Source organism: Littorina saxatilis, linkage group LG17 (assembly GCF_037325665.1).
Source record: "Littorina saxatilis isolate snail1 linkage group LG17, US_GU_Lsax_2.0, whole genome shotgun sequence".
NCBI lineage: Eukaryota > Metazoa > Mollusca > Gastropoda > Littorinimorpha > Littorinidae > Littorina > Littorina saxatilis.
In genome coordinates, this window is record NC_090261.1 from 59,661,589 (window position 1) to 59,679,981 (window position 18,393).

The 18,393-nt window shown below is 41.8% G+C and overlaps 2 protein-coding genes and 1 long non-coding RNA gene across 5 annotated transcripts; 2 read left to right on the forward strand and 1 right to left on the reverse strand.

Moving 5' to 3' along the window:
- Positions 1-3,126: 3,126 nt before the first annotated feature.
- LOC138951925 (uncharacterized) lies at positions 3,127-3,904 on the forward strand. Its single transcript, XR_011451265.1, has 2 exons — positions 3,127-3,266; positions 3,752-3,904. It is a non-coding gene; the product is annotated as an uncharacterized lncRNA (long non-coding RNA).
- LOC138951923 (protein Churchill-like) lies at positions 3,752-8,155 on the reverse strand. 2 transcript variants are annotated; one of them, XM_070323484.1, is made up of 4 exons: positions 8,033-8,155; positions 7,444-7,573; positions 7,075-7,145; positions 3,752-4,617 (listed from the first exon to the last, which is right to left on the reverse strand). In XM_070323484.1, exons 1-4 carry the CDS (start codon positions 8,069-8,071, stop codon positions 4,531-4,533), a joined length of 327 nt encoding a protein of 108 aa, XP_070179585.1. In that variant the 5' UTR covers positions 8,072-8,155; the 3' UTR covers positions 3,752-4,530. The 2 variants fall into 2 exon arrangements, with proteins under 2 accessions (XP_070179585.1, XP_070179586.1); XM_070323485.1 differs by lacking the exon at positions 8,033-8,155 and adding an exon at positions 7,697-7,811.
- A 46-nt stretch (positions 8,156-8,201) lies between these two features.
- Positions 8,202-12,820, forward strand: LOC138951911 (micronuclear linker histone polyprotein-like). 2 transcript variants are annotated; one of them, XM_070323470.1, is made up of 6 exons: positions 8,202-8,299; positions 8,746-9,065; positions 9,336-9,436; positions 10,657-10,838; positions 11,195-12,265; positions 12,563-12,820. In XM_070323470.1, exons 1-6 carry the CDS (start codon positions 8,204-8,206, stop codon positions 12,608-12,610), a joined length of 1,818 nt encoding a protein of 605 aa, XP_070179571.1. In that variant the 5' UTR covers positions 8,202-8,203; the 3' UTR covers positions 12,611-12,820. The 2 variants fall into 2 exon arrangements, with proteins under 2 accessions (XP_070179571.1, XP_070179572.1); XM_070323471.1 differs by having other exon boundaries at positions 8,219-8,299; positions 8,807-9,065.
- Positions 12,821-18,393: the final 5,573 nt, after the last annotated feature.

Consider the following 18,393-nt stretch of genomic DNA (forward strand, 5'->3'; position numbering starts at 1 on the left):
ACATATTCCATTTTGTGTGTGCATTTAGCTGAAAAAAGAAACCATATTACTTAAACTCTATATGGGTGAAACAACATATCATCAAAAAGGTAATGGGAAAAAAACTAAATTTTAAAATAAATTGGGTCCCAAATGTTTACTGACTTAGAGGCGCCAATAAACCTATTAGCAACTGTTTTGAACTCGCTATTTCTTTATTACTTTCTTTCTTTATTTTGTTGTTTTTAAAAATGTATTTCCAATGCAGTATGGGATACACCTGGAACAGAGCTGGAACAGAGCTGGAACATTTTCAACATATGATCAGAGCTAGAACATTTTGCCGATCAAACACCTCAGAGCCGGGACATTTCGTTTTTGCCGCATAACATGCAGATTTCACCACTTTGATGCCATCCACTTATAGGAAATGTTAAATATATGCTATTCTATCAGCACGAGTACATATTTCATCTATACGGGCCTTATTTTGTCCGTTTTGCGAATCGCGTTAGAGCTGGAACAAACCTAAGCTCCGCCCATTTCGCTATTGCTCAGAGCTGGCACATCGATTAAACGAGTTAACTAATTTTGAGAAAAATCTAGGAGCAATCTGAATTTTTTTTGGACGCCAAAACATTGCTTTTGCATTGCTTCAGCTCCCCATTAGGGTTTTGATGGTCTGTGTTAGTCTGTATCGAGCATAACCACGAAAACTGCACAAAAATCTCCACTCTTTGACATAAATTATCAATTATTGCGATATCTAGTCATTATAGCATCAAGTTGCCTACATTTGGTAATACCCAATGCATTTGTGAACGTTAAAAACCAAAAATTATAGTAGAACTCTGCCTTAGACGCCTACATTTGTGATCGATCTGAGCCGACTGCGAAAAAGTCAGTGGCGCAGTCAGAGCTTGAACACTTTCCGCCTCAGAGCTTTTTACGCATGGAACGTCTCCCACACCGTGGACACAGAACATGCAAACACACACACACACACACATTATCACTCTCTCTCTCACACACACACATATAGAGACTGACACACAGTACACACACACGCGCGCGCGTCACGGCTCACACACACACCGTGCACACGGGCCCACATATACACACACTCACACTCACACACACACACACACACACACACACACACATTTGGTTGGTGAGGTAATAGTGACAGCGTCTTGGTCATACAAAGGGAGAGAATCTCACAAAACATGTGACATTTGCAGGAGTTATGCAGAATCAGTCTTCAGTTTTACGCGCAGTGGAGCCTACATTATCATTAGTGCACACTGGGAGAACTCACATCCTCAAAATCTCATCTCTTCGTCGATTGCTTTATAAATATGCTCACTTTGTAACACAAAGCATTTCACCAAAGCTGCTGTTATCTTTTTGGATCTTACAATGTTGTTTCCACTGGTTTTACAAATGTCATAGCAATACAAAATCGTTGAAACAAGATGGAACCGATTTAAGCTTTTCTGTTTAAAGTTACTAACTGTTTAACTTAAATACAGTGTAAATGCTAGTGTGTTTCGACGATTTATACTTAAAGGGCCGAGAGAAAAAAAACATCGTAAAAAAGAATGTGTGCAGTACATGTGATAGGTCCCATGTGAGTGTGTAAATGACCTGTATCTGTCCTTCATTTTGAATAATAAAATGCATGTTTAAACTATAATTTCATCATTTTGTGATATACCATGCACCATTGTGATAACAGTTGAAGATGATTGTACATGTACATGTAATACCATTAAATGGCTGCTTAATGATGTATTACATGTACATCGACTTATGATTTCTTTGGTCTGCAGGGCCGGACTACCGGGGGGGTTATGGGGGTTGCGCAACCCCCCCCCCCCCCCCCCCCTAGCCTAAACATGTACCTTACTTATTTAATTTTTTTTATTATTGCTTATTTTATGCCGTTTCATGCAAGGAGCGACCATTTTCCTATCTCAGAATATGACCTACCCATCAGCTTCAGGGGGCTTTGCCCCCTGACCCCCTCAACGAGGGGGGGGGGGGGGGGGTTCTAGGGTTTCCGGACCCCCCCCCCCCCCCAGCCAAAAAATAAAAATATTGAATGAGGTATGCATTTCTTTATTTTACATTGAGTTTCAATTTTTGGGGTATTAATCAGTGACAAAATCTGCTGCCTGAAACTGGTAATGATCATCCTCAGAATGCACCAGATTGTACCATTTTGCATCCTTTTTTTGAAAATTTTCCGGACCCCCCTAGCAAGCTAGGCGCTTCGCGCCGTCGGCTCGGCGCCTTCACACCCATATCTTCACAATATACTTTTGAAAAAAAACACCCATAAAATGAACTGATCCGCCCCTGCCGCCAGGGGGGACATCCCCCTGGGCCACCACTGGCAACCCCCCCCCTCCTCTTCGCCTAGTCCGGCCCTGGTCTGTGATTTCATAGTTTGTGAAGTGCACAAGACACAAATGTATGTATGCAGTAAGAACAGATTACTTTGTGTTGAAGGTATGACACAATATTGATTTGTTTTCCTTTTTGAATTAACACTATCGTACTTGAAGACATATATATAGAATAAGGATTATTTGGATAATTCTACTTTTGCTGTAATCACCTCCCTTTTTACTGTATAAAATCCAGAATAAAAACATTCCGTCCTCATATGAAGTTGTGTTTTTTTCTCTCTACTTTTGTATCACATCAACGTTTACACTCTCTCTCTCCTTTCTCTCTCTCTCCCTCTTTCAAACACACATTCTCGCGTTCCCTGTCAATCCTACACACACACACACACTCGCATGTACATGTTCAAGTTTGCATTTTATTAATTCAAGCACCACATCAAATAAGGTGTGCACCAGATCTTCAGCCTTAAAAACAGCAGACAACATATCTACATCTGTTGAATAATTATGACACAGAACAAAGCCTGATGGATGCAAATGAGTGTTTTTGCTGAAAAGTACTGCTTTCCATGCATAGTAATTGAACACACACACACACACACACACATACACTAAGATAACATGCGTTTCACCGGCTGATCAGAAGCATCTGACCAATTGAGTTTGCATATAATTGACATTCAGCAATTCCCATTTAAGCCTACTGAATTAATAAAAGCTTCATTTCCCTGAGAAAAAAACCCAGCGAAATGGCAAGCACCCTAGCAGACAAGATCTGATCAAATTACACTGGATCTGAATTCAACAATTTCATCAAAAAGTTAATAAGACAAAAACAATTATCAGGTTGTAAAAACTTATCTGCATTATAAGGTTTGTTTGTTTGTTTATTTGTTGCTTAACGTCCAGCCGACTACGCAGAGCCATATCAGGACGAGGAAGGGGGGGATGAAGGGGGCCACTTGTCAAGCGATTCCTGTTTACAAATGCACTAACCCATTACTTGTGTCCCAGCAGGCTTTAGTAAAACTAAATTAATACCTACTGGAAGATTACCAGTTTCCAGTATGTTAAAATAGGCTTAACCTATCTACTGCTGGACTTACATCAGAACACTAACAGATTAAACTATACATGAATCGCGAGACAAGCGGCAAGAGAAGAGATTTTTGGAAAAAATACAGGTGAATGAGCAAGAAGGCAGAAAAAAGAAAAGAATTCATGAAGAAAAAGAGAGCATGACAGGAAAGAGGAACCAAAAATCTACCTAACAGCAAACTAGAAAGCTCCTGCGGTTCCAAAAACAGGAGGGGCCTTTAATTTCATAACCGCAGTGCCCCACTGCGGGACATTATAAGGTCATATATCCATTCTTTTTATGTGTCAACATAGCTAAGCTTACAGTCAGTTCTGTTAGGCCAAACAAAAATATATGTTGGTTAGGGTAACATGATCAAAACAAATAGGGTCGGTAGGTCAGCTTTTTTTTTTTAAATGCATTTTATGTTTAGTCTTGGTATGGTTTGCAAAATGTGCCAGAGGTTGTTTTGTTTTTTTAAATTTCAGAAATAAAAAAAAAGCTTAAGGGTCAGTGGAAAAAAATAGGGTCGGTCGGGTTTAATACCCTAAACCAACATATTTTTTGTTTCGCCTTATAATACCACATAGCAAAGGGAAGTAAGCACTCTTAATACAAGCAACAGCAAGTTGCTAAGTGAGAGTTAAGCCGTAATATGTCTCTGGCACCCAACAGAATAAGACGCACTGAATGAACAAACAACTTTCAACCTTAGTTACAAGAATAACCAGCAAAATGTTTCTTCCAAGTTCTATTTCCTTATTGCCAGCACTCACACTGTCAAAAGTGTACAGCTCCGCTCATTGACAATTTTGTTGTACTCTTGTAGTTGTACTTACCACTCAAATAAGAAGAAGAAAAAAAGGAATTCATTTATCTCAATCAACAACAAGCACTGACAGGCTTATGCACACAATTTCTCATGCATCAAAGTGAAACATGGAAAACTTTCAACTCGCAATCCTCCCTTGATAAGCTTAAAAGGGCAGTCGTTATCACATTGACATCTGAAAATATCGACTAAAACATCGAGCAACGCTAAATGTGCATGCATTCATCTTAAGACTGTGGGCCGCGGGGGTCACAGGGCATTATGCTTCTGGAATCTTCACCATTTCCACACAGCAGGCAAGACATTTCATACTCCTGGAAAACAAAACAGCAATTTAATGAATCGGGATTTTTTTTCCTCTGAATTGCTAGCATCGCTCCAGCCAATTGTCAAAATATTAATCTGAAGTGTTCACACCTTCATCATCAGTAGAAATACAGGGCCGGACTGGGGGGGGGGGGGGTGGGGTTACAGGGGTTGCGCACCCCCCCCCCCTTCCTGGCTTAAGCATGTACCTCCCAAACGCATTTTTTTTTTCTTTTACCTTTTTCGTTCAAGGAGAGGCTTCCTTTCCCTCCAGAAACATCAAAAAACGTTCAGCTTCGCCCCGTGGACCCCCATCTGTAACCCCCCCCCCTAGTACTTACCTAGTCCCGCCCTGAAATGTATCTGTATTTAAGCTGCACAGTCTTGGACAGTCTTGGACTTTGGCCAGTTATAGCTGTCTAAACATGACAGCAACATTTCATCAAGTGAAGGAGCAGAAATGTTTACATTTTTTTTTTCAAATCATCTTCTAAATGCTATCAATTAGACCAAAGTAAAGACACCTGAGAACATGTACTGCCTTTAAAACTCAGAAGTTTATGAGTATCAGATTCACCATAATTATATAATCCCACATATGTACCTCTAATGTCAAGTCTAATCAGATACAATGTACCATAACCCAGCAAAGGACACCTGCCATTTTCCACAGGTCTATAAACTTTTCAAAAATATACGTGTGGGACACTTGTGGCTTGTCACAAGGATGTCATTTTCATCACATGTACCTCTGAGTCTGTTTGTTGCTTTTGGCCTGATGAGTGTAGCTTTGATCTCTATGAGGCTTCTTTCACTCTCTATGTACATTTGGAAGAGAATAGAGGAAAGTTGGTGTGAGGAGAAAGGCTTGATTTGTATTGACCAAGCCTGAAGACATTAACCCTTACACTGGTGCAATTCTGTAACACATGTTACATAGGCACTGGTGAATTAACAAAGAGAAAAAGAACAAAAAAAACGGTCTTATAGGTTTTCGCATCCATGGGAGGTAATCAAAACCGACCAAACAGACTGAGCCAGTAGCGCGACATATGTCGTGACAAACAGGTGACAGTATATGTAAAGTAGCGCGACATATGTCGCGACAACCAGCCTAAGGGTAAAGTGATTAACCGAGTGCTTTTCTGTTGAAGGGTATTGATAGACTTGGAACATATGTCGCGACAACCAGCCTAAGGGTAAAGTGATTAACCGAGTACTTTTCTGTTGAAGGGTATTGATAGACTTGGAACATATGTCGCGACAACCAGCCTAAGGGTAAAGTGATTAACCGAGTACTTTTCTGTTGAAGGGTATTGATAGACTTGGAACATATGTCGCGACAACCAGCCTAAGGGTAAAGTGATTAACCGAGTACTTTTCTGTTGAAGGGTATTGATAGACTTGGAACATATGTCGCGACAACCAGCCTAAGGGTAAAGTGATTAACCGAGTGCTTTTCTGTTGAAGGGTATTGATAGACTTGGAACATATGTTGCGACAACCAGCCTAAGGGTAAAGTGATTAACCGAGTGCTTTTCTGTTGAAGGGTATTGATAGACTTGGAACATATGTCGCGACAACCAGCCTAAGGGTAAAGTGATTAACCGAGTACTTTTCTGTTGAAGGGTATTGATAGACTTGGAACATATGTCGCGACAACCAGCCTAAGGGTAAAGTGATTAACCGAGTGCTTTTCTGTTGAAGGGTATTGATAGACTTGGAACATTTGTCGCGACAACCAGCCTAAGGGTAAAGTGATTAACCGAGTGCTTTTCTGTTGAAGGGTATTGATAGACTTGGAACATAATATGTCGCGACAACCAGCCTAAGGGTAAAGTGATTAACTGAGTGCTTTTCTGTTGAAGGGTATTGATAGACTTGGGATACAGCGGATCCCCCCTTTTAAGACCCCCCAAATGTAAGACTTCCTCCCTTTTAAGACCCAGTTTTCTTAGACCTTCTATTCAAAACCTCAGTAAATTTATCCCTATTTTAAGACTCCTTCCTTTTTAAGACCTGATTTTGTCAGATTGTTCGAGGTCTTAAAGGGAGGTTCCACTGCAGAGGAAAGTGGGTGTGAGGAGAAAGGCATGATATGTACTGATCAAGTGAAAACACATTAGGCCAAAAAAAAAAATAGGTCTGTTTACAGTAACATAGGCCCAAAAAATAAGGTCGGTAGGTCAGGTTTTTTTTTTTTTCTTTTTTTTTTTTTCTTCAAAAAACCATATTTTTACGTTATTTTGCACCAAAAAAAAATTTTTCTTCCCCCAAATGCCAAAACAAAGTCTAGGGTCGCGCGAAAAAAATAGGGTCGGTCGGGTTACCGTAAACAGACTTTTTCTTTTTTGGCCTTTTAAAACCAAGTACTTTTCTGATGGAGGGGGATGATAGACTTGGGATATAAACAGTACTTTAAAAAAAAGATCATAGTTTCCACAAGAGAGAAAAAAAAATCTTACCTGAAATTCTTCAACCACCTTGAAGGAATATTCATGATTTGCTACAATGTGTTCACAGTGCAGGCACACATCTGAAACAAGTCAATCAACAATCAATACAAAATAAAAAGTCGTTGATTTTTGATAGCAAAATAGATATGATTTATAATTTGTCGATATATTTGAACATGTTCGACTCCTCCCCTTTCTTCTCTCTGTCTCTCTTGCACACACACACACACACACACACACACACACACACACACACACACACACACACACACACACACACACACACACACACATATATAATATATATATATATACTGAAAGACACACACAAACGGGGAAACCTCTGTAGGTTTCACAGAGCAAAATGCACCAACTTACGTTGAAAAGTGATGAGTTCATCTTCATCTTCTGACACGATGCGGTTTTTGATCAGGATGTCTCTGCCACCACACTCATTACAGCCAGCATAATTGACCAGGTAGGAACCTGTTTCAAGACACATGGTATCCTGCACACACACACACACACACACACACACACACACACACACACACACACACACACGTACAAACACACACATGATTATACGTTTTTATAACCAGATTCAAAGTGTTCAAACAATTTTTTTTACCTGCCCGTCGAGTGTTCCTCACAAGGAAGAAGCAGGAAGAATTAATTATGTGACTGAAGTAAACTGATCAAAACCACTGGAACTTATTGTGTTCAAGATGTAAGTTCACTCTTCTAGTTCTACCACACAAAAAGTAACACGCCTTACACGGTACCAAGTAGTTCTTCTGTGTATTTTGGTAACATCACTGATCATCAGACAGTATCATAGTATGGCATGAAACAGAAACTACACCACTCGGAGTGGCACTCCTCAGGGACTCCATAAAAGCAAATAAAGACTCAAAATCGCACCAACACACGCAAGTGTACAATTCTACGTTAAGAAATGAATTACTCTTTCTGGGAACTCCTCTTTCACACAATCGTTGCACATTTCCGCAGTTTCTGATGCAGGATGCGATCTCTCAAAAGAACAGGAACTGAGCGTTGTTTCCCTTGCGTTGTAAGAAGTGCTCTCCCCTGCTTGGTTGCAGACGACGTCGACAAAATTAACGAACTGGCAAAGATGAAAGTACCGAAGCCAAATTTTATACTCCATTCAATCGAAAACACAGGGTCGTTACCCGAGCTGTCCGTGGACGAAACAGAAGTTTTGTTAAAGGTAATTTAACCAAGATATGCTGACGTGAATTGATTTCGATTTAATTATTTATTCGATATGCGACTGGCTAGTTTTTACCGGTTCACTGTTTTATCGCAATGGATGAGCGCAACTGTTATAGTGCATGTGGCACATTCAATAAATTTACCATTCACATAATTAAACCAGCTTTTCGGATTTTATCTAAAACTCTGTGATGGCATTCGGTTTAATTTCAGAGAAAATGAAGTCTCGAATGTTCTTCAAACCGTAACTATTCATTAATATCTGCGACTGCTCAGTACCCGGTGTAACGATGCCGGCCAACATCCAGGGGTAATCTCAAAAGTGAAACTGGTTGGTCTCATGTGATCAGAATATTTTGGTTAGATTGAATTTCGTGCTGTTGATTAAATCTAGAAGTGTAGACATACCATTATTGAAGAGAGAAGTCTGATTTTGTTCAGAGTACCGAAGAACGTCAGAATCCAATGGTGCAGGTGGATTCAGAAAGAGAGTCGTTTTCAGAAACCCGGAATCATGGTTTCGACGGACGAGGCGATGAACTCCGTCAACATACGTTGTTCTTTAAGGCACCCAACCCAAGATGTTTTCCAGACTCAGGGGACTTTGCACGAAGCGATCTTCAGCTGACTCCGAGGAAGCTTCCAAAGTTGATAAACCTGAGTTTCAGCCAACCAAACTCACCAGTAACTCCTTGCTTTAGAACGAGCGCAAAGCTCCGGCTGGCAACACCTGCTCATCATTTCAGGAACTTTCAACACAGGTACTGTTGTTTATTAAAGACTTTTCTGTGCACTTACGATATATATGTAATGTAACTAAAAATCAACACAGAGACAATCCTTGAACATTATCCCATTGTTTGTGTCGTCTTCATGATTTCAGTGGAATGTCAGTTGGAAAGATCGAGGGGGTCCTTTCGCAGAGAAGACAGTTTTGTTCTGTTTTTGGTGAAAGTTATGAATGATGGTGGATTTTTTATTTCAATTTAATACCTTCAACTCTGATAAAAAAAAAAATGGTCTTGCTTCAGTGGTGACCAGAGTGTACTGAACACACCTTGCATGATGGGAGCTCTTCGGGAACTGCAGATGGCTCAAGACACTGGTCTTCCTGAAATGCTGGCTCTCATTGGTCAGTTGTATGAGGATCCATATAATCAAGTGTGTGTCACAGTATCAGATAGAAGAACTGACAAACAACTCAGTGGCAAACGCGAAACACTAGTCACTATGAGGCAAAAAAAAAAAATAGGTGTGGTTACGGTAACATAGCCAAAAAAAATAGGGTAGGAAGGTAGGCAATCACTTTTTTTTTTTAACTTTTTTTTCTAATGTGTACAAATTAAACCTACTTGACAGGGAAATAAGTGTGCGACTCGGGCGATTTCGCTTTCATTGCGTTTTCTGCACTCGTTTTTGTTTTTTGTTTGACAAATGTAATAAAAAGTTATTGGGTCTGCCCCTAAAAATAGGGTAGGTCGGGTTACTGTAACCACACCTATTTTTTTTTAGGCCCGATAATAACTATTTCTCTGCCTGTCCACATCTCTGTCTCTGTCATTGTCCCTGTCATTGTCTCTGTCTCTCTCTCTCTCTTTCTGTCTCTGTCTCTCTCTCTCTCTCTCTCTTTCTCTCTCTCTCTCTCTCTCTCTCTCTCTCTCTTTTTGTAAATGTGTATCTTCAGATGATAATCTGACAAGACTGAGCCAGGTGGAGCTGTAGCTGCTACGCACACACACATACGAACGAACTGAACGCACACACGCATACGAACGAACGCACTATGTATACACATACTCTCTCTCTCTCTCTCTCTCTCTCTCACTACAACAGCACCACCAAGAGAAAAGAAACTTCTTCTTCTTCTTCTGCGTTCGTGGGCTGAAACTCCCACGTGCACTCGTGGTTTGCACGAGTGGAATTTTACGTGTATGACCGTTTTGACCCCGCCATTTAGGCAGCCATACGCCGCTTTCGGAGGAAGCATGCTGGGCATTTTCGTGTTTCTATACTGGCCCACCGAACTCTGACATGGATTACAGGATCTTTTTCGTGCGCACTTGGTCTTGTGCTTGCGTGTACACACGGGGGTGTTTAGACACCGAGGAGAGTCTGCACACAAAGTTGACTCTGAGAAATAAATCTCTCGCCGAACGTGGGGACGAACTCACGCTGACAGCGGCCAACTGGATACAAATCCAGCGCGCTACCGACTGAGCTACATCCCCGCCCCCGAGAAAAGAAACAAAAGTTGTTTCCGAATGTTATTCGTAATTTGTGGGGACTAATTTGAAGATTTGTGTGAAAATGTGATATTCTTATATATCATATTTTGGAACTGTTTATCTTCAGAGGATGATCTGACGGGCCTGAGCCAGGTGGAGCGACAGCTGCTACGGAACACAGACATGGAGCTCACCGACAACAACGTGGTGGACTATCTGCTGGATGTTGAGCAAGACCCCGTGGCTGGTGCAGCTCCTGCTGATAACAACAATCACCGCCGCCAGCAAAATCGTCAGCGCCAGTACCATGTAACTATACCAACGATGCTTGATTTTGTAGTGAAAGGTTGATTTTAGTCATTGGTAGGGATTGATTTGTATGGACTGTGATGCAGGTAGGATAGCACATGACATTTTGGATAAGAGTGAAGAAGAAAGGGTTAAGAATCCAAGGAGATTTGACAAGTAGCCTAATGTTTTGTCAGATAAATCGAATGTGTTTTGTTTAACTTCAATTCAGCATACATGTAAGTTGACATGAAGAAAGACGATTTTGTATGATAAGAGGATGGCGCGTGTGTCTGTCTTTGTGTCTCTATATAGTTGTGTCTGTGGACATGTGCAAGTGAGTCCAGGCGTATCTCACACTATGCGTGTTTCTACAGCCCTCCGCAAAAGCTAGACCAGGTCGGCCACAAGAAGCAAGCGAGCTGAACGTGCGCAGAAAGAAATGGTGCAGTGGACAGAAGCGGATGACAGACGAAGAAGACCTGGCAGTGCGGAGACAACGTAGCACCCGAGAAGCACGAGCTCGAGCCAGGAGAGAAGATCGGTCACCAGCAGACAACAAGAGAGAAGATGACTCACCAGACGACAGGCACACGCGATCCAAAGAAGACGATCGGTCACCAGTACACAACAAGAAAGGAGATGACTCACCGAAACACAGTGATTCACTGGAACACAAGCTCGTGCGATCTAAAGCCGAAGAAGATTGGTCCACAACAGACAACAAGAAAGAAGATGGCTCGCCAGAAGACGACCACACGCTAGCCAAAGAAGGAGAACAGTCACCGGCAGCAGACAACTTTAGAGAAGATGCCTCACCACAAGACAAACTCACGCGCACCGAGGGAAAAGATGCAACGCCAAAAGAAACACACAAGAAATCCAGAAAAGAAGATGGAGAATATAGAAACACACTTCAACGAGCAAGCAGAGAAAGAAGTCCACCACTGGCATCAGACGCTCCAGAACAAACACTGTCACCAAGGGACACGCGTAGACGCACCAGTGGAGAAGACGGACCATCAGCAGACAGACATAGAAGGGACGGTGGGCAAACAACAGACACACGCAGAAAACGAGTTGCAACGTCAGAGGCACGGAGACAAGCCAAAGAAAAAGATGAATCCGACGTAAACAGACAGAGAAGATACACAAGAGTAGATGAAGAGCCAGTAGACACATGTCTTCGAGTCGGCAACAGAAAGGACAACCCACACGTAGACACAAATACACGAGGCAACAGAAAAGCTAGGTCATCACTGGGAGACACAGTGAGTAATGAGGATGATGCAGCATCAGTTTGCACACGTCGGCGATCCGGGAGAAAAAATGCTTCAGTGCTAGCAGAAAACTGTAAGGGGGACGGGAAGGAAACCAGCAACAGAATACTGCGCACCAACAAGAGGAGGTGCTCTTCTATGAACGAACGAGTGTTGGTGGTCCGTAGGGTAAGTCCTGTGTGTCAGTGACAGTGTGTGTGTGTGTGTGTTGCATGGACTCTTCTGGGACACACACACAGACGTACACACAAACACACATACACACATACACACACACACACAGATACACACAAACATACTATATACACACCCATACACTGCCACAACATCCCACTCAGAAAGAGAGAGAGAGACAGAGATAATAGGGACAGAGAGAGAGAGAGAGTGTGTGTGTGGCTGCATTGATTTGGAAAGTTATATATATTTCGTGTAAAATTTAAAATGTATTGCCATATTCTGTTACAGAGCAAACGCAGAAGACGGCAGTCTACACAATATGTGATTTCCTGGTAGTCGATCCAGTCTTTGAGAGTTTTCTTTTTTAGTCATTTGTTCAGCTTTCGTTACGGCTGAGCTCATATCATTAACGAAATCTTGAGTCAACTGAATCGTTATTACAATCATACTTCTGTTCTTCTGTGGTCACGAGAATGATGTTAGAGATGTGTTGATCAGCAGTGCTGAAAAACTGTTAAGTTTCTTTGATTAAAAATTTACAAATAATGTTTGTTATGGTTTCTGCAACAGTACCACTGTACGTATATTCTCATTCTCTCTCTCTCTCTCTCTCTCTCTCTCTCTCTCTCTCTCTCTCTCTCTCTCTCTCTCTCTCTCTCTCTCTCTCTCTCAGGCTCTCTCTCTCTCTCTCTCTCTCTCTCTCTCTCTCTCTCTCTCTCTCTCTCTCTCTCTCTCTCTCTCTCTGGTGTTCTCTCTCTCTCTCTCTCTCTCTCTCTCTCTCTCTCTCTCTCTCTCTCTCTCTCTCTCTCTAATGCATCTTAAAATGTCTTATTGGTTGCTTGACATGTCAATTATGGTAAATATGTCATTTGTACTATTGTTAAACTTATCTTTTATTTCTTCTTGTTTGTTACCCCTCAATGGGCGAGGGCCGGATGAAAAGAAGCATGTATGCATTGCTTATTCTGTCACCCTCGTAAAATAAATTTCAATTCAATTCAATTCAATTCAATTCAATTCAATTCAATTCTCTCTCTCCGAGTCTCTCTCGCTGTCTCTCCCCCGCCCACCATCTCTCTCTCCCTCCCAGCTCCCTCTCTCTCTCTCTCTCTCTCTCGCTCTCTTCTGTCACACGTACTCTCTATGTGGTTCTAAGTGTGACTGCGTGTGTGTGTGTGTGTGCGTGCATGCCTTCGTGTCTTTGTGTGTGTCACTCGGTGTGTGTGCTTGCGTGAGTATGTGTGTCGGTGTGCAAGCCGGTGCGCAACTCGGAGTGTATACATGTGTGTGCGTGTGTCACGTGTGCTAAATCCCCACATCACTTTAAAGACAAACTTAACTGATGAGCTGATATTATAAGATGTTTGGTGGCTTGTTGACAGACCAGCTTTTTTGGTCCAAGGGGACCATAATTATCGTCTTTTGTTTCATCTTTATCGACCAAGGCCGCGGTTGATAAATATGAGACAAAAGGCGATATGCTCCCCGAGGACCAACAACAAAATGCTGGTCTGACGACAAGCCACCACTGAAACATCGTTTTTGTCATCATTTTGGTTGTGCAACAAAATGCACAATAACCCACAGGGAGACGAATTTTTAGAAGCCAACTCCGGGCCAGAAAGCATCGTCACAGTGAGCAGCTCGAGATAACACGTCAACCTTGTATGTGACGTCAAACGTAGCTTGTTGACGCTTTTCTTCCAGTCTGAAAATGTACAGAGCTGCGATCATACGTGTGAGTTCAGTGAGTGTTGAGCATATTTCTTTTCTTTTTAAGTGTTTATGACTTTTCGTTGTGGATTTTGCGATTACAGAGATAAGTTGCAAATTGACCATGAGTCGCCGCGGTAATTATCAACATTGATTGGGTCTTTGAGTTTGAGAGTGAATGCTTACAATCGTTGTCCTCGGAAACACAAATCCAAAGCCGCGATGGTTCCACACATCAAACAATCAGCCTGATTGGCTTTTACTTTGACAATCCACGTTTCACCTGAAAGCTCAAACCCATTCACCACCTCGATTTATTGCATGGGGAACATGAGATTTATTTCCCAGGTCCGTCGCGATATAACCTTGAATGGTTGAAAACGACGTTAAACACCAAATAAAGAAAGAAAGAAAGAAATTTCCCAGGTGTTTTGTGAATGAAAACTCGTGAAAATGATGTGGCCCGGAGTTGGATTCTAAAAATTCGTCTCCCTACATGAAACCAGTCTCAAGGCAGGGCTACTGTGGAACAGCTTTTATGCCAGCCTTCATCCCTCTTTTTGAAATAAAGATTTTTTAAGTCGTCATTATGAGTAGGGGAGGGTGGGGCAGGTAGGGTCAGGGGCAGGTTGGGTCACCTTGAATAACTCTCACAATTGAAAAGATATTCCCGTTTCGTTTCCGATCTATGTTTTGAATGTCCCAGTGCGTCCCTATCGCCAATTTGTTTGAATGGTAGTGATGTGCAAGTATGGATCCGGTGGTTTCACCATGAAATTTGACAGTAAGTGACTTTTTTGACTCTCATACTTTTTGTTCTATACGTGGATTAACAGGGTGCTCATGGATGATATCTTTAGTATACACACCTGATTCATTTTAGAAGTGAATTGTGCTGTTTAAATTCGTATTTAAATTGAATCGAAACGTAACAGACCGATTTCTTTGTGCACCCTGTGCGGGGCAGGTAGGGTATGGGCAGGTTGGGTCAGTGACTCGACCTGCCCCGTCATTACCCAACCTGCCCCTTCTTTACATATAGAGAATACTACATGGCTTGCTGTGTCGTACCAGATTTACACGAGGTTTTTTAATTTAATATTGAACTGCGAGCTAAAGCCATGTAGTATTCTGTTTATCCTACATATTTTACTTACGTGTATTTAACTGAAAATGTCCTGCAGTCGAGGCATTGTAAAAGCTGGTTGGCCTTGAGACCTGGGTCAATGATCGGTACTTGCAATCTGAACACAGCTGCCTGTCCAGACACTGACCTTCTTACCCGGGGTCAATGACCGAGTTTTTATATGAGAGGAAAGTCTCTGAAGGATTGGTCAGCGCAGAATAAGATAAGAGAGGGGTTGAAGTGAATAGCGCAAAGAGGGGGGAGGGAGGGGGGTAGTAGCTATTTTGACTGCTGATGCAATCGCCAGCGGCTCGTGGCACTGGAGGGGTGGTGACACGGTCAAGTGAGGCGGAGAGGGGTAGCTGTCTAGCCACTGTGTCTGGCCTTGATTGGTGGTAGTCCTGAGTCCTTCTCAAAGTGGGGGGGGGGGGGGATGAGTGGGCAGTAGAGAAGTGACAGACGACTTTGTGCTTCAGCGAAATTTGAACCCGCACGGCGGGCGATTTCAGCAGAATTTCGAACCCGCCCGACGCGATTTGAACCCGCCGGGGGCGATCGGGCGACCGCCAATATTCAGCCCTGTAAGCAGTGGAAAAACAGGTCCCTGCCAGACTTGCTTGACATGACCTCATTTACATGATATACACACGTGTGATTTGAACGATTATTATCTCACGAGTGTCTCTCTCACGTAAGTAGGATAAATTTGTTATTGCATGAAATATGAATCATAGGTGAATTTGTTTGTATGTACGCGCGCGATTGTGTGTTGATGGGTGCGTGTATTTCATGTGTATGAGTTATAAATATTGTTTGTGTTACAGAATGACAGGTTTTGTTTATTGCAACAGCAACGGCACCATTTGTATTCAACCCTGACCTCTTATTTCAGTTATGTTTTTAATAACAACACGCACAGATGCGAAGTTATGTTATTTTCCATTGATGTTTTTTAATATTATTTTTTGCTTCGTGTTTGTTTTTGGTAAGTTGTTACTATTGGCAATTTTCTTGTTCTTCTTTGTTTGGTTGGTTGTTTTCATATCTCAATTATATACACGGGTTAATTGTGGTATCGTTCAGCTAGTCAATTTATTAATTTACCTTTATTTTGGCAGGATAATAGCTGTTTTTCTCAAGTTGACCCAACCTTCCCCACAGGGGTACCCAACCTGCCCCGTGGTGGGGCAGGTTGGGTATTTTGGGTGACCTTTTTATTTATCGTTTATCTCTCATGATTAGAACGATTTATTTTCGAATGTTGAATTATTGTATTGCAAAAGGATTAAAGTTTTCTTAAAAAGTTGTTTGAAATGTTTTCACTGGTTAATCTTTGAATGAGAGTGAAAAAGGATTTTTTTGACCCTACCTGCCCCACCCTCCCCTAACACTCGGACTGACAACACGCTTGCTAGTAGTACCCATGAGTGATCGAGGATCCACTACCCGTCATGGGAAACTACTCCTAGCTCACCAACCGGAAGTATGTCAATCCAGAATGGCGGTCTTTTCGACAACGACTCAATGTTTTTGAGCTATGTATAAAGGCATTACATGGAATTATTTCTGTCATCTTATTGGTAAGTTGCTTTTGTTGCATTGTTTTTCTTTACAGAAACCGTCTATAGCTATATGTATTATTTTTGATAATGAGCTACATTGCGAAAAGTCTGCGAAAGAGCTGCAAGTGCTTCAAGTTTTCAACATCTGGCCCTGGAACTGCAAGTTTGTCATTTTGCGCAGAACGGATAAATCATAACACTGAGCTCTGTTACTCAATAGAGGGAATTCATTCTACATCCACTGTATGTGTTCTAGCTGTAAGAAGAGGTCGTCAAACTTTCTTTAAAATTGCAGCCAAATACGTCGATTTATGGGCTATCAACCACTGAACCAGGGTGTCTCCCCTTCTTCTTCTTCTTCCGTAGAGGACTGGGTTCTTGCGAACGTCTCAGTCTCCCCGTATGCGTTCCCTGGAAGTGGAACCCGGCCAGCTTTCACTGTTTCACTTTCAGTTAGACTTACAGTTTTTCCCCCTTGGCAGTTCCGAGTTCGCCAGTCTGACCAGTATGTGGATGACTATTCAGTATTTACAGTAAACTAACTTATCACTCGCAGATCTTCATTCGTTATGGGTGAAATTTACTATAAATTATAGTATAATTTGCTCAGTTTTGCTCTACAAATTTTCTTTCAATCAATGTGTCGTGTGTGAATTACTCAGTTTGTTGTTATTTGTTAAGTAGTACATGTATACATGTAGTAGTTTAGGACTAGCAGTAGCATTATCGCCTAGGCCTCGCGGCCCATAAGTTATCCCATTCTTTGGTTGCGTACAAATACTACAATTGGAGTTTAATTTCTTTACTCATCAAATTCAAGTCAATTAATCTTTCTAGTAATTTTGTGGACTTGTCCAGGAGATTTTTTAAATTGTTAGTACTTGATGCAATTTTGAAGAGGATTCCATAACAATGCCACCCTGTTAGTGTTACTGTTGTTACTGAACTTCTTTTTCGTTCATGGGCTGAAACTCCCATGTTCACTCATGTTTTTGCGGTTACATGCCTACTGGCCGAAAACCTACTGGCTGAAAAACTTCATATCGATGTCGTCGTTGTGGAATTCTGGCGTGGCTCGATTCTTGGCGGTTTTGATGTTTTTGTGATTTAGATTAACTTCATTAAGTTATTCATTCTCCATGAGAAATATTCCCTCAAATACGCCAACATTCCAAAACGACTTCAATACTATGAAGATGTGTATGTTTGTGTGTGTGTGTGCATGTGTGTGTTCTTACTATTTGCGAATATTGGCAATAATAGGTTGCTATCACGCACGTACGAACACACACTAGCGTACAAACACACACATATAGTGACATACACACACACACACACATTTTAGTGTATTGTGCGCAATCTAACTTGCCCACACATACAAACACACACAGTGACACACACACACACTCACGCATGTATTCAGACATATGTAGTTTTTCGGTCGGTAGGGTTTCGGCCAGTAGGGTTTCGGTCAGTAGGGATGACACTGTTTTTGCACGAGTGGGTTTTTAGTTTTTACGTGTATGACAGCTTTTACCCTGCCATGCAGGCAGCAAACACCGATTTCGGGGGAAGCATGCTGGGTATTTTCGTGTTTCAGCAACCCACTAAACTCTGACATGGATTACAGGATCTTTTCTGTGCGCACTTGGTTTTGTGCTTGCGTGTACACACGAAGCGAGATAAGGCACTAGCAGGTCTGCACATTAGTTGACGTG